We start from the raw sequence: 15,889 nt of genomic DNA on the forward strand, positions 1-15,889 counted from the left end.
TTTGTTCATTTTTTATACAATTTTATTTATTAGCTTCCCGTAGGGTATGTTATTGTAATCGAAATCGAACAATCAAAAGTATTTTTTTTTCATAAGAGGTACCCTTGGATAAAATGGATGTGTTAGTATGCGTGGATACAATTTTCGTCGACGTTTTCGGGCGCACGAATTAACCGATTTGAATGGTTCAAAAAACATTCGATTTCTATTGATAGGAGATGTGCCGATTAGTTTTTGGCAAAGGCAGGTCCAACCGTTACGGAGATACGGAGCAAAGAGTGCAGAAAATACAAATCGAGTTTTTGAGAGAACGGAGTATCAGATTTGAATGATCTAAAAAATATTAAATTTGTAATGATTGGGATAAGAGGTGATTAGTTTTTGGCAAAGGCAGGTCCCGCCATTTCGAAGATACAGAGCTAAATGTATAAAATAGCAGTTTTTGAAGAACTAAGCGTTTGATTTTAATGGTTCAAAGAACTTTCTGCTTGTATTGACAAAACAATTGCTTTTGAGGTTAAAAAATCATTACATCTTTTTTTATTTTCCATGAAATATTTTTGTAATTTTGGATAAAAATTCAAAAAATAAACCAGGCTAAGCACAGTCTAAGCGCCACTCTGGTATAAATGTTTACCCAAGTGCGTTTAGACTGACTATACGGGAGCACTTTTTCAATTTATGTAAATTAGGTAACTATTTTTTTTTTTTGAAATTGAATTCGAAATGAAATGACGATTGTTAATGTCCTGGCGATAAATTGATTTGTGATTTACATTTGATTTACATTTTGATTTCAGATATACCAAGATAGCAAAAATAATGAAAATTACTGAATTTGTAATAATATATTTGAAAACGTTTAAAATTTCTCGAATATATCATTACGGTACGGGAAGTTCCAGCAATTTGCCTTAAGGCACGATGCCATACACCACTAGTTAATTTTTTTATTTTGTCAACACAAGTGAAATGATTTTTAAATCATTCAAATCGGACATTATCTCAAAAACTGAATTTTACACAAATAAACACCTGTAAATTTTATTTTGATATCACTTATAAAACTTACGATCATATAAATGTTAATTGATTCCTGAAACATTATAATTTTGTATTAATAACAACAATAATACGGAAGAAAAGATATAATTTATTTCCATATAAAAACTATGTTCGAATTTACAAGTGTGGGGATTGTACTTATCGTAAAAATAAGAAAAACATAAAAACTGAAGTGAATAAATTTTATTAATAACCTTTTCAAGCCAGATGTCAAAAAGAATATTTTTTATTAACATTAGATTATTGGGCTGGTCAAACGTACGAAGTATCATTCTCATAATAGTAAATTTGAACATTGTTTGGAAATTTGGCTAAATTTGGAAATAAATTATATCTTTTCTTCCGTATAATACAAAATTATAATGTTTCAGGAATCAATTAACATTTATATGATCGTAAGTTTTATAAGTGATATCAAAATAAAAATTTACAGGTGTTACGGAGAACTTTATTATGGAATATTCAGCAAAAAATAAAAATTAATCGAAAACTCAAATAAATGTCAATATTATTTACACGTGAAATTATAAATATCAAACAAAAATAATAAAAAAATATTATATCTGAATTGGGAATTGAACCCCGGAGCAAAAATTAGAATTCCACGACGATATCCACTAGGCCAATCTGCTATTGATAAGGAATAGCACTGCAAGCTATGCATTACGCGCGCTGCTAAAATGCAAACTTTTTTTAATTTTTATAATTAAAACCTTTTCATAGGCCTCTAATATTTTACCACGGTCAGTTTGGGCATCGAGTCTACCATTGTGCCAAGTTTCATCAAAATCCGAGACGAGCAACGCGCGGGGTTCTACTTATAAGGACGGTTGCCTGTTTCGCGCTTTCATTGACTCGACTAACATCATCTACCTGGGTTTGGGTGTAAGTTGCGCCTGTGTAGAAGACTCGATGTTTAACGAAACCCATAGAATGCGCCAATGTAGTTTTGTGTGAGCACTGTGCACGTGTTGCAAGGAATCGTGTTGTGAGCTATGCCCAAAACAATTGTGAGTAAAGTATTCAATTCAATAAACTTTTATATTCTGTGTGTGACTGGACATTCATCATCAGCGCAATGGCGACGAGACGCAAGACAAGCTCTATCTGGAACCATTTCACTTTAAAAGATGGCAAAGCACAATGCAACTATTGCTCGGAATTTTTATCAACATGTGCTTCAAATACCGGGAATTTAGCGAGACATCTAAGAAGAAAACATCCCGCGGTAGCATTTTGTCTGGGCATAAAGCGTGAGTCCGGATTATTCAACAAAACGTCCTCAGAAGCCTCGACATCGAAAACAGAGCATGATCATACAATGGAACATATAGATAATTATGATTACATGCAAAATACAGATCCTCTGTTTATGCACGAAGCGTCTGAAATAGATGCACAATTAGTCAAAATGATTGCAAGGGATGTCCATTCATTGAGTATAATCGAGGGACCTGAATTTAGAAAACTGTTGATGCTGTTAAATCCTGGTTATAACGTACCGACTCGAGAAACTTTGACGCAAACTTTGTTGCCACAAATTTATGAACAGACTTTGAATAGTGTGGGCAACGAAATATCAAATGCGACCTCAGTATGCATCTCAATTGAATCATGGACATCGTTCAAAGGTGAATTCTATATGGTATTAACAGCACATTACATAGATAAAGATCATAATCGGTGTGCCAAGTTATTAAGCAGCTTGCGGTATACCGGATTAGAAATAAACGCTTTATTAAAAAATGAATTAAACAAGTGGGACGTATTGGAAAAAATAGAGGCTGTAGTGAGTGATATCAGCCCAGCCATCCATAAAGCACTTACTATCGAAGGATGGTCTAAAATAACTTGCTTTGCGAATATCCTAAATAACGTCTTACTTAATGGAATTCGTGAACTCCATGCAGCAGTTATCAAAATGAAACAAGTTGCAGAAAATCATGAAGAAAGCCTGCTATCGCCAGAGTTGATAGAAGATATGACGTACAGATGGAATTCGTTATATGATATTCTGAATTGTATCATTGCAAGTAAAGACCATCTCTCAGAAGAAGATTGGGAGATAGCAGAGCACAGCCTGCAAATTCTCAAACCATTCTATGAAGTCACTATGGAAATATCTGCTGATAAATATGTGTCATTATCCAAAATTATCGTGTACTGTCGCCTTTTATGCCAACACTTGGATATACATAAACGCAAAGAAACAGTACCAATTGTTAAAAAACTGATAAAAGAACTAAGAGACTCCATGCATCGAACCTTTTACATCAATCATGATGTGGAATCTAATCAACTGTACGCTGAAGCTACAATCCTGGATCCAAGATTCAAGAAAAACGGTTTCAGCGATCAAACAAAATACTACAAAGCATTTGCAAACCTAAGACAAACCTTCCAAGAAAACTGTGCACCGATTCAAAAAACCCAGGACTTATTCCCAGGATCCATATGGGAGCAGTACATCATCGAAAACTCTGTCCCTGAATATGATGGTTCAGGTGCTGTTGAATTAGAGAGATACATCGAAGAACCAATTGTAAGTCTTCATGAAGACCCACTGATGTGGTGGTCTTCACGAAAACTGGTTTATCCACATTTATATGAAGTTGTGTTAAAAAGATTAAATATTCCTGGAAATGCTATACCTGGTGAGAGAATTTTTACAAAAGCTGGAAGTGAACTGAATGAACGAAGGGCAAGTTTGGGGTCGAAATATTTGGCTGAACTGCAGTTTATTGCTAGCAACGCAGATTGAATATAAGTTCATTTATATCCATAATTTGTGTAATGATTATATTGAAGTTTAATAAAAATATTCCAATTAATGACTTATCTATACTTATAATTAAAATTAGATAAAAATAAAGACATTATTCAAAAAAATTCAAAAACCTCAAATAAAATATAATTTTTCTTTCCTGAGCTTTTAAAAATTTCATGTTACAGTATGGGAAATTTCAGTAACTTGCCTTAAGGCACAATACCATGCACCACTAGTTCAAAATTTGTTTGTCTCTGCTTGTTTTGATTAATCTTCGAAAAGGACTTGACCGATTTTGCTGGGTTTTTTATTGGTTGGATTCTGATGTAATTGGGTGTAACTTAGGCTACTTTTATTTCAGGAAAAAAAGTTCTTGTTATTTAATTTATTTTAATTATTAATCATTTGTTAAGTGTGTTTTTTATATGGACCAAAATAATATAATGCAAGTAAGCCCAATATTGTTAAGGTCCAGCAAATACAATCAAAGATTTGTAAGGTGAAACTAGAAAAAATTTACTATGAATCCATATCAACAGTTATATACAGACCAATACAAAAGTTTGGGAATAAAACTACTTTGAATTTGATATTTCGTATTTTAGCAAAAAATAAAATAAAATTCGAGACATTTTTTTAGTTTTTAGCAAATATCTCACAAATTTTATATGAAAGCACCCTTCTTTAGTTAGATAGGGTAAAACTAGATAAAATTTACTACAAATTTTTATAAACACTTATATACAGTCCTATATAAAAGTTTTGAATAAAATGACTTTGAAATCGATTTTTCATTCTTTAGTAACAAATAGAAAATTCGAGACATTTTTTTTTGTTTTTTGGCAAATAACTCACAAATTATATATGAAAGCACTCTTTTTTAGTTAGATAGGGTGAAACTAGATCAAATTTACTACAAATCCATATCAACAGTTATATACAGACCGATACAAAAGATTTGAATAATTCAAAACTTCGAACTTGATATTTCATTATTTACAGTTGTAACTTGATTTGTCTCCAATTTTACAATTTGAAAATACCTAATGTTGACAAAGTATTTAAAGATACAGACAATACTTCATGTATCAACAATTGAGGTTCATCCAAATGACTTAAAAAGACCTTAATGTACCAGCTATACTAAAAAATCAGGATCTGGACTAACCTTAAGCTTAATTAAAAAAATAACTCACTAGTGTTTTCTATACATTTTTTTCAAAATAATATAAGCTATATTTCAATCTTATCATAATGGCTTGTAAAATTACATATTGATTATATTATCAAGAGCTAGAAGGCATCATTGTGCAAACGATAATATAAAACCAGACATCAGGCAGATTCCTAACAAAATTACACAATAAATTTAATATAGAATTTTGTGATATGAGTGGAACGAATTTTAAATGTTAAATATGAACAATACAACACTCAGATTTTTAACACATACTTTATTTGGTGATTATCAATTCGAAAAAAACATTTATTTTTTGGCATTGAAAATATTTGCCAGAAATGTCAATTCACTTGAAATTTGAATTTAGCTGAAATTATGAGTATAGATATTATTAGAATATAATATACAAAAAAAATGTAATGTCTACATTATTATTGCCGAAAAGCAGCTAAGATGTCAACAGTATGTGTTTGGCAGATAAAATTATATAATTCAGTTAATAAATAATGAAAAAAGTCCAAAATTGCATATACATTAATTTTTTAAATTATTTAACAATACAAAAAAGTATTTCTACTTATTAAAAATAATGATTTAGAACTTTGTTTAATGTGTCAAAAATTCATTTGTTTGGCATCGGATATGGAATATTTAGTAAGCTGCTCTTAAATTGAGAGTGCTCATATGAAGTAGATTTTACAAATTAATTCACCTAAAATTTGAACATAAACAATAATGTTTATTTAGTTATTAGTAAGAAAAATGTACTTTAGAAATTATAATTGCCAAAAAAGCAACTAATATATGAAAATTATAGACTAAATTATTGAAGCTATTACGTTGTGTGGTAAAATCAAGTGTGATCAAGTTCTTTTACCGCAGATACTATATTATTTTTCTCTAAATTTCTTATAGTGCTTATGCTAAGACCATAAATGAATCACAAAGGCAGGACATCAAATGGAATATTAAAAAGTATAGGATAGGATGTTAAAAAATTTGGAACTTTTGAATTGTAGACGTGGGTACAGGACAACGTCTGTCGGGTCATCTAGTATTCATAAAAACACTACATTGGCACTAAAATGAAACAACTCAGACTAAGAGCCAAAAATGTGGTTGATTGAAACTTATGTGGTTGATTGAACATGTCTCTCAAAGTCTACGAAAGTGTAGTTACTCCAATCTCGAGTTATGGTACTCAACTTTGAAACTGCTCGGCAAATCAAAAATACACATCATTGATAAATTAAATGTTATTGCAGCTACATTATACTAACCTAACCTTAACAACCCTAAGCAATTCTCGATCAAAGCAAAGGTCTCCTCAAGTTCCACCTCAGAATTGTCTTTACATACAAGTCTATATTATAACTATTGTGTCTATTATTATTATTACCTCACAGATAACTCGTTCCCCGCTGACAGATCCACTGGAGACCGAGCCACAGGTCAGAGGCAATCCACTGTCTTCAGAAATGCTGATAGGTGTTTCAGACCAACCAGAAAATGAAGGCGGGGATTCCATAACATCAATTCATGCTGATGTTATGCTGACGACTATCACGTTAGCACATTTTCTAGAATCTTCAAATTAACACACAGAGATTTTCTAAGGTCTACAAAAGTAATTGGATTATTTTTCACATATTGCACAAATTATAGATGGGTAATGAGATAATATTGAATTAGATATTTAGATGTTGAGATGTATGTTTTGTCAGAAATCGGCACTGATTTGCAAAAACTATTCTGTAGAATCAAGCACTGACATTATGACAACTTTGACGTTTTTTTGTATGACAAGTGTGAAGTTTGCCTGAAACGAAAGAAAGATGGTGGAGTTAAAGAGCGCGCGCGAATTTCAAATTTCAAACTATTCATTTATTTTACATCTATTTGCTCAAAAATACTTTTAATATTATTTTTTTTACAGTAAATTAGGCGTATTTAAATTAATAATTTAAATAAAATACTATAATATTTATTAAAGCGGTTATTTTAAATTTCAAACTACTCGTTAACGATTAAATTTAATTCAATTAATATATTATACCTTGTAATATTATAATAATTATTATAAATACTGTAACATTTGTCTAATAAGTTATAACAAAATGTTCGAGAAATTATAATATATAATTCATATATTAAAAATTAATCTATTATATTATAGATTAATATAATATAATAGATTAATTCATAATATATGAATAGATTAATCTATTCTATATTTCATATAGAATAGATTAATCAATTTGAAACCATTTAATATTTCGTTACGGTACGCGAAGTTCCAGCAATTTGCCTTAAGGCACGATGCCATACACCACTAGTTATTTTTTGCTCTAGTAGATATATTATATCATGGTACAATAGATCTAACATTCAATGTTATATTGCAACAAATACAATTTTAGAATAATTTCATTGAAAACTTTGCAAAATTTGAAACTACAGCTGTTTTCCACATTTTCCAGTTTATTCTTGTAATTTTTATATTTAAAACACACATACTTTTTCTAACTTCGATGTCAAACGATTCAGAATGATCTGAAACATTGACAAAATATAAAAAAGTAGGTCGGTTTTTAAATATAATATATATTATATAAACCTATAAACTTCCTCCGAGAGATTTATTAAATTATTATAATAATATCAGATACATAGATTTTTCAATTTCGATGGCAAACGATTCAGAATGACTTGAGAAAACGTAAAATTAGCAAATCGGATTTTTTCGCGGAAACAAAAACCTCTATAAACTTTCTTTTAATAATTAATATTTGAGCAAATTTAATTTTTTACAATAATACATGATAAGTGTTCAATTCAGAATGACCTGAAACGTCGGGAAAATATAAAATCAGCAAATCTGATTAAAGATCTATTAAATTGTCATAATCTAAAAATTATATATACTCTAATATATAACTCTTTAATATATATTTTAAAATACACACTTACGAGTATACATACTTTTTCCAATTTCGGTCGCAAACGATTCAGAATGACTTGAAACGTCGAGCAAACAAAAATGCAGCATTTTGGATTTTTTGGCAAAAACATTACTTCTCCTTGGGGGAATTAATAACAAAGAAAATTTATTAAATCAGATAGATTTCCCAAATTCGATGTCAATCGATTCAGAATGACTAAAAACGTCTGCAAAATAAAAATTAGTCAGATTTTCTGGCGAAAACATAAACTTTTCCTTGGGGGAATTAATAATAAAGCAGATTTAATAAATCATTTCAGATAGATTTTCCAAATTCGGTCCCAAACGATTCAGAATGACTCAAAACACGGGAAAAAAATTAACAAATTGGATTTTCTGGCAAAAATATAAACTACATAGGTTAATAATAAACTTTTATTAAAATTAGTATCACAATTCATTAGATCACATATATTAAAATTCATAGTATAAATACTCTAGTACGGTAAATCCCCGTGTAGGCGGGGGTAACAAACACGTTTAAGCAAGAAGAGTAGAGTACATTATAGTATTAATCGTAGTAATCGTCTTAACGGGGTTTACAGTATTTGTTATCAAATTAAATGCATTGTTCAATAATTTTGTAGCTATTTCTCCAATAGCTACATATAAAACTTCATAAAAATTATTGATGTCCATTATTTGCATCAATTATTAAAACCTTCCTGGTTACACGGTAAATCCTGGCAGATGGTCGTATCCTGGCTGTTAACAAATTTAACAGTTGTACTCGGGGTAAAAAATCCAAGGGTCATCATAAACTATACCGAATTTAGATGGATCACCATGTTTTTGTACTCTTCGATTTTGTTCCAAATATTGGAACTAGGATCATCATCACTTGACTCGTCAGTATCATTATTATTGATGATGAGTTCACAGTTTACCGGTTTTTGGAAAATAGGTCGTTTTTGAAGTTTAAAGGTTTGGGTTAGTGTTGCTTGTTTGGTACACTTAGGGATAACTGGATTAGGCAAAATGTTTTTAGTCCCTAGCACCAATTTCGAATGATCCATGTTTCTATCAATGGGTGTACTCGTAGGTCCAACTTTGTCATTAAAATTCATCCAATTTGTATCCGATGTTTTATCCACAACAGTATTCGATTCTTGTGAGTTGGGGATGACTTCATTAATTCCCAAGTCGTCCAAAGTAGCCTTGATGGTTTGTGTTAAATGTTCAAGACTCTCATAAATTTTATTGCAAGATTTTGTTGGTGCAGGCATCACATTCTCATCAACTTGTACATCAACTTGTTCCATATTTGGTGTAGTTGCTGCTGCAGGTTTTACTAAAGTTTTTTTCCTGACTGTTTTCTTTTTGGTGACTTTTTTCTTGGAGCCTCCAAGACGTTTTTGCTGTTTTGCTGCACAACGCTGGGTAACTTCTTCGATAATCAGGTCAATACTATTTTTGAACAAACTTTTTTTCCAATCCATGACGTTGATGTTAGTTTCTAGGATGTCTAAAATTATTGTTTCAATGATTTTTTTACTTTTTTCTGTTGTTTTAAAACTCGTGTCATTGGTATTTTTATTTGAGATGTCCTTTAAGGTGTTGTCCTGCTTTTTATAATTATCAGTATTGACCATTATTGATTTATTACGCATTGATTTAATTAATCCTTGTCCTTCTTGACTATTAGTTTCAATCACCATACTCGTTTGAACGTTTGCATCCTTTTGTCCAAAAATATCTTCATTCTCAAGTACCACATTATTGGAACCAACTTGTTGATCAGTGTTTAAAATAATTGGTTCAACACTTTTCTGGTCTGTAATGGTTACTTCCTGGTCTTGTTCTTCTAAAATGTTTGATAAGAAACTTGTTTGAGCCTCTACGTCTTTCAATATAATTCCTTTATTATTATTATTAAAACCTTCACCAGCATTTGCATCATTATCATATATATCTATATCCATTCCATTTTCACCAGTATCCGTATCATCAGTTTCCTTATCAGTAACCGGTATTCTTAAATCAAGAGGATTTATGTTACTATTTTCTTTACCTTTGTTCATCGAGTCCAAAACAGTGAAATTTCTATTAGCCAAAGCGTATCTCTTGCAAATAATCAGGTGAGTTTGTGATATTAGGTTTGTAAATTGTTTTGGAAATGCATTTCGCCATTTTTTCATGCAATTTTAATAACTTGGTTTTGATGTGATTGATTTTTATGTTGTTTTGGTTTTTAATAGGCAAGGGAAAAGAATCTTGTTTGTCTTGTAATTCTTCTTGCATTTCAACTTCTTTATCTGGGAATGATTTTCGATCATCTCTAGATAATTTATGACAATCCATAAATGATCTATTAGCTGTAGCTGTTTTGCCATCATCTCTAGATGCTTTTTTATCATTTGTGAATGATTTTCCATGGTTTGTAAATGTTTTTCTATCATTAGTAGATGATCTTCTATCAACAGATGATCTTCGATGGCTTGTATATGATTTTCTATCGTCCACAAATGAATTTCTGTCAAATGCCAATGTATTTCTATCGCCTGTAACTGACCTATCATCTGCAAATGTATTTCTATCATCTTTAGATAAATTTGTAACGTCTGTAAATATATTTCTATCATCTGTAGATGATTTTCTATCACCTGTAGGTATTTTTTTAGCATCTGTAGAAGATTTTCCATCATTTATAAATGTATTTATACCATCTGTAGATAAATTTCTAACTTCTGTAAATATATTCCTATCATCTGTAGTTGATATATCATCTGCAAATGTATTTCTATCATCTGTAGATGATTTTCTATCATCTGCAGGTATTTTTCTAGCATCTCTGAGTGATTTTACATCATTTCTAAATATATTTCTATCATTTGTGAATGATTTTCTTTCTGTAGATGATTTTCTATTACCTGTAGGTGATTTTTTTTCACCTGTGGATGATTTTTTATCATCTGTAAGTTTATTTCTATCATCTGTAGTTGATTTTTCTTCAGCTGCAAAAGATTTTCTATCATTGTTGAATGATTTTGTATCAGTAGATGATTTTCTTTCACTTGCGAATACATTCCTATTATCTGAAGATGGTTTATCATCAATAAATGTATTTCCTTCGCCTGAAAAATATCTATCATCTGCATCTAAGTATCTATCATCTGTGGATAATTTTCTTTTACCTTGTCTATCGTCTGTAAATGATTTTCTTGCATCTATAAATATATTTCTATCATCTGTATGTGATTTTCTATTATCTGCAGATGATCTACGATGTGCAGATAATTTTGCATCACTTGCAAGTATATTTCTTTCCCCTGTAAAGGTATTTCTATTATCTGCAGAAGATTTTCTATCATCTGCACTTGATTTTCTATGTCCTCTAATTGTATTTCCTTCGCCTGTAAATGATCTATCATCTACATATGATTTGCTACCATCTGCGGATAGTTCTTCATCATCTGTAGATTTTCTATCTCCTATAAATGCATTTCCTTTGTCTGCATTTCTATCATCTGCATCTGAATTTTTGCCATCTATGGATAATTCTTCATCATCTGTAGATGATCTTCTATCATTTCTAAATGTTTTTCTATAATTTGTAGATGATCTATGATCTGTAAAAGATGTTCTACCGGCTGCAATTAATTTTTTGTCATCTCTAGATGATTTTCTTTCATCTATAGGTGATTGTCTTTCATCTGTAAATAATTTTCTATCATCAGTAAATGTATTTCTATGGTCTCTAGAAGAATCTCTTTCATCTGCATTTGATTTTCTATCATCTTTATATAGTTTTCTATCTGCTAATGATATTCTATCATTTGTAGATGATTTTTATCACCTGCAGATGTATGTCTATCATCTGCAGATGATTTTGTATCATTCGTAAGTGATTTTCTTTTACCTGTAGTTGATTTTCTATCAGCAGTAAATGTATTTCCATCGTTTCTGGAAGAATCTCTTCCATCTGCATTTGATTTTCCATCATCTTTATATAGTTTTCTATCAGCTAATGATCTTCTATCACAAGTAGATGATTTTTTATGGTCTGTAAATGATTTTCTATCACCTATAGGTGTATTTCTATCATCTGTATACAATTTTGTATCATCTGTAGAAGATTTTGTATCATCTGTAGGTGATTTTCTGTCATCATTAGTTGATTTTCTATCATCTTTAGAAGATTTTCTATCCGTTATTGGTCTTCTATCATCCGCCAATGATTTTCTATCACCTGATGGAGATATTTCATTATCTATAATTGATCTATCATCTGTAAATGATTTTCTTTCATCTGTAGAAGATTTTCTGTCTCCTGTAAATATTCTTTTATCTTCTACAAATGATCTTCCATCATCTCCAAGTGATTTTCTACCATCTGTAGTTGAATTATCTTGTGCAATTGATCTTTTATCATCCGTAGATGATTTTCTAACACCTTTAACTGATCTTCTATCTTCTGCAGATAATTTTCTATCATCTGTAGTTAAAATATCATCTGTATATAATTCTCTTTCATCCATAGATGATTTTTTATCGCCTTTAAATGATCTTCCAACTTCTACAAATGATCTTTCATCATCTACAGCTGATTTTTTACCATCTGTAGTTAAAATATCATCTGTATATAATTTTTTTTCATCCGTAGATGATTTTCTATCACCTATAAATGATCTATCATCTCTAAAAGATTTTTTATCATCTGCAGATTTACATCTTACGTCTGTAAATGTATTTTTATCATCAGTAGATAATTTTCCACCATCTGAACATGCTCTATCGTCTCTAAAATGATTTTCTTTCATCTGTAGATAATCTTTTATTATCTGCAGCTAATTTTTTTACCTTCGCAGATGATCTATCTTGTGTAGATAATTTAATATCACACAGTAGATGAGTATTTATTGTCTGTAGGTAATCTAGTATCTGTAGATAATTTTCTATCACCGGTAAATGATCTATAATTATTAGAAGATTTTTCATCTTCTGTAGATAATTTTCTTTTACCTGTAAATGATTGTCTTTCATCTGTAACTGAACTATTATCAGTAGATGATTTTTTAACATCTGTAAATAATTTTCCAGCATCTGTTAAGGTTTTTTCATCACCTACAGATGATTTTTTATCATCTGATGTTTTATTTTTGGGTTTTGTTTTAGCCTTTTGTGCTGGCATTTTATTTTTATCTCTGGTATCTTCCAATCTTTTGGAACTTCTGGTTTGTCTACAATGTGCACCATCATTTTGTTCAGTATTTTTATAAATCCTCATCTCTATTTGAAGAAATATTCTCTACATTCTTGGTTGGAGAAATTTGTACTTCCATTGTGCCCTCATCATTAAATTTAGTCTGTTTAATTTTGTTCTGGTTGATTCCATCAATTCTGTTCAAGTCTTCCAAGTCCAGGCACTTAATTCTGGCAAATTTTAGCTTCTTCGTATTCCTGGTTTGTCCTGAATCTTCAGAATCCAATTTGGAAACCATTCTGGTATTCTTGCAAGACATTTCTTTTACCATTGTGCACCCATCATTAGTTTTACTCTTCTCATCCAAATTAGTACTTTTATTCCTATCAATTCTATCCAGGTCGTCCTTTTCCAAACAATTTATTTGCACATCAACTTGTTGCTCCAAAGGCAGACTGCTACGCAAAGACTTCTTCTGAGAAACCCTTCTATTGATTCTTTTAGTAGAAGCACCACAAACCGCATCCACATTCCTCAAGATATTCTTATACTTACTGCTGCTTTTAAGCTTGAAACCATTTTTTTGCGATTTAAACTCAGGAAGATAATAAACTGCATCATTTGAAGTATCCAAATCAGCAGTAGTAACTGCCGATGCTGATGCAGTTTTATTATACTTAGAATATGCAAAAGAATCCATTTTACCAACAACTGGTTGTACTATTCTTGGAACATTCTTATCCTTATCATTAACCAAAACAGGAGCGCGTTGTTTAATATTTCTATACTTACTTTGAGACTTATTTTGATAAAAATCATGCTTTTCTATCGGCTTTGGTAAAAAATAAACTGGAGGACTTACTTCGGCTTCTTGTTGATTGTTGATAGTGTTAATTTCAGCTAAAGGTTGTTGAGATAAAATACTACTTTTATTTTTATAAGAATCGATCTTTTCTAAAGGCTGCCTGAAGCTTTCGTGTTGATTGTTGACTAAGTTGCTCCCAGATTGTTGAGACAAATTTGATTTGTTCATTAAATTATTATCTGAGGAACTCGATGAACAGCAAGACTTATTTTTAGACTCAAGATGTTCGTTTAAATAATGTTGAGAATTAAAATCAAAATCAGATGATTTTGGGGAACTTTCATTTGAACTCATATTTTAAAAAAAATGTACATAATAAAAGAAAAAGTTATGGATATTGCAAATGTTGATTGAAGACAACTGGAAGCCCAAATTAAATTTCATTTATATGTCATGTTAGGCTAGGTTCTAAAAAATTTTTGAAACACTTACCTGAATTTATTATTGTCCATTAATTCCTTTCACTGATGTTAATAATGTATTTATTCACAATCTGTAATACAATTAAAACAGTTATTATAAATGTTTTTAACTATAACTGTATATTAACTACTAATAATAATGTAGAGTCATGTTCTAGAAAAATTTTGAAAACACTTACCAGAATCAATTTCCATTAATTTTCTTCACTGATTTTAATAATAATGTATGTATCCACAATCTAAAACATAATTAAAACAACTGTTACTTACATATTTAATTATATTTAGACATTAACTAATTTATTTTAAAATAACTACCTCATGTGCTCCTGTCTTGCGTAGTGACTAATAAAAAGACTCCGATCTAACCAAAAATTATTTATCACCAAACTAAAATTGTTAAAAAGTATTAAATTTGAAAAAAAAACACGCAATTTAAGTTATTAAAAATGATTAAAAATGTAATATAAATGATATAAAGTAATGTTCCAACTGCTGTTCAAAATTTTGTAATGGCGCGAAATTCAAAAAAGGTTTGATTTGAAAGAGATTTATGGAACTCTACATTTTTAAAATAATGATATATACGTATATTCAATTAAACATTAAGAATTTGAAGAAAAAATACAATTTTAAGTATTAAATTTGATTAAATTTTAAATATAAATGGAAGAGTTCAGTGATATTTGAAATTTTATATCAAAAACGATTTTTCTGTTGGAACAACTAGACTTTAAAAAGTATATTTATAAAAAAGTTTTTACCTTAGGACATATTTTTATAATCAAATATTATATATAAAAGGTTAATAATTATTATTTTTATATTTGCTTATTATTAAAGATTTCAAAAACCTTTAAAGTGATTTTTAAAAATGTATAGTATTTTTAAAGAAAATTTAAATATTTTTGCCAATTTTCAGTTTTTTATCACATTTTTAATAAAAATGATTTTTAAAGTGAAATTTTGTCAATTTTTAATTTTTTCCATCACATTTTTAATAAAAAATGAATTTTTCAGGTAAAATTTAGCCAATTTTTAATTTTTTCTATCACTTTCCTAATGAAACATGATTTTTTAGAGTGAAATTTTGCCAATTTTTAAATTTTTCTATTACATTTTTAATGAAACATAATTTTTTAAAGTAAAATATTGCTAATTTTAATCTTCTTTTAGCATATTTTTATTAACAAATTGTTATTTTGAGTAGATATTTTAGTAATTTTGAATTTCTTCTATTACATTTTTATTAATTTTAAATTTTATTATCATTTAGATAAAATTTTACTAATTTTGAATTTCTTCTAACACATTATTAATAACAAATGTTTTTATAAATTAAAAAAAATTAGTAATTTTCAAATTCTTCTAAAACATTTTAAATTATATTATTATTTAAGTAGAAACTTTATCAATTTTGAATTTCTTTTATTAAATTAAAAAAAA

The 15,889-nt window shown here is 29.4% G+C and overlaps 2 protein-coding genes across 2 annotated transcripts; one reads left to right on the top strand and one right to left on the bottom strand.

Annotated features, from left to right (window-relative positions):
• Window positions 1–2,143: 2,143 nt before the first annotated feature.
• LOC113389682 (zinc finger BED domain-containing protein 4-like) lies at window positions 2,144–3,826 on the top strand. The gene has a single exon (XM_026626698.1). The coding sequence runs from the start codon at window positions 2,144–2,146 to the stop codon at window positions 3,824–3,826; it is 1,683 nt and encodes a 560-aa protein (XP_026482483.1).
• A 6,233-nt stretch (window positions 3,827–10,059) lies between these two features.
• Window positions 10,060–12,773, bottom strand: LOC113389683 (dentin sialophosphoprotein-like). The gene is made up of 2 exons (XM_026626699.1): window positions 11,810–12,773; window positions 10,060–11,768 (listed from the first exon to the last, which is right to left on the bottom strand). The coding sequence occupies exons 1-2, from the start codon at window positions 12,771–12,773 to the stop codon at window positions 10,060–10,062; spliced, it is 2,673 nt and encodes an 890-aa protein (XP_026482484.1).
• Window positions 12,774–15,889: the final 3,116 nt, after the last annotated feature.

The sequence above is a fragment of the Ctenocephalides felis genome, unplaced genomic scaffold, assembly GCF_003426905.1.
Source record: "Ctenocephalides felis isolate EL2017-DRISC unplaced genomic scaffold, ASM342690v1 CF-g0.4_SCAFFOLD_03573, whole genome shotgun sequence".
NCBI classification, from domain to species: domain Eukaryota; kingdom Metazoa; phylum Arthropoda; class Insecta; order Siphonaptera; family Pulicidae; genus Ctenocephalides; species Ctenocephalides felis.

Excerpts from the sequence above, each read along its gene's own strand:
- LOC113389682 (XM_026626698.1), top strand. The coding sequence starts at position 2,144 with ATGGCGACGAGACGCAAGACAAGCTCTATCTGGAACCATTTCACTTTA.
- LOC113389683 (XM_026626699.1), bottom strand. The coding sequence starts at position 12,773 with ATGAAAGAAAATCATTTTAGAGACGATAGAGCATGTTCAGATGGTGGA. Across the intron at positions 11,769-11,809 it reads TGATAGACATACATCTGCAG|ATAGAAAACTATATAAAGAT; the intron begins GTGATAAAAATC and ends TATCATTAGCAG.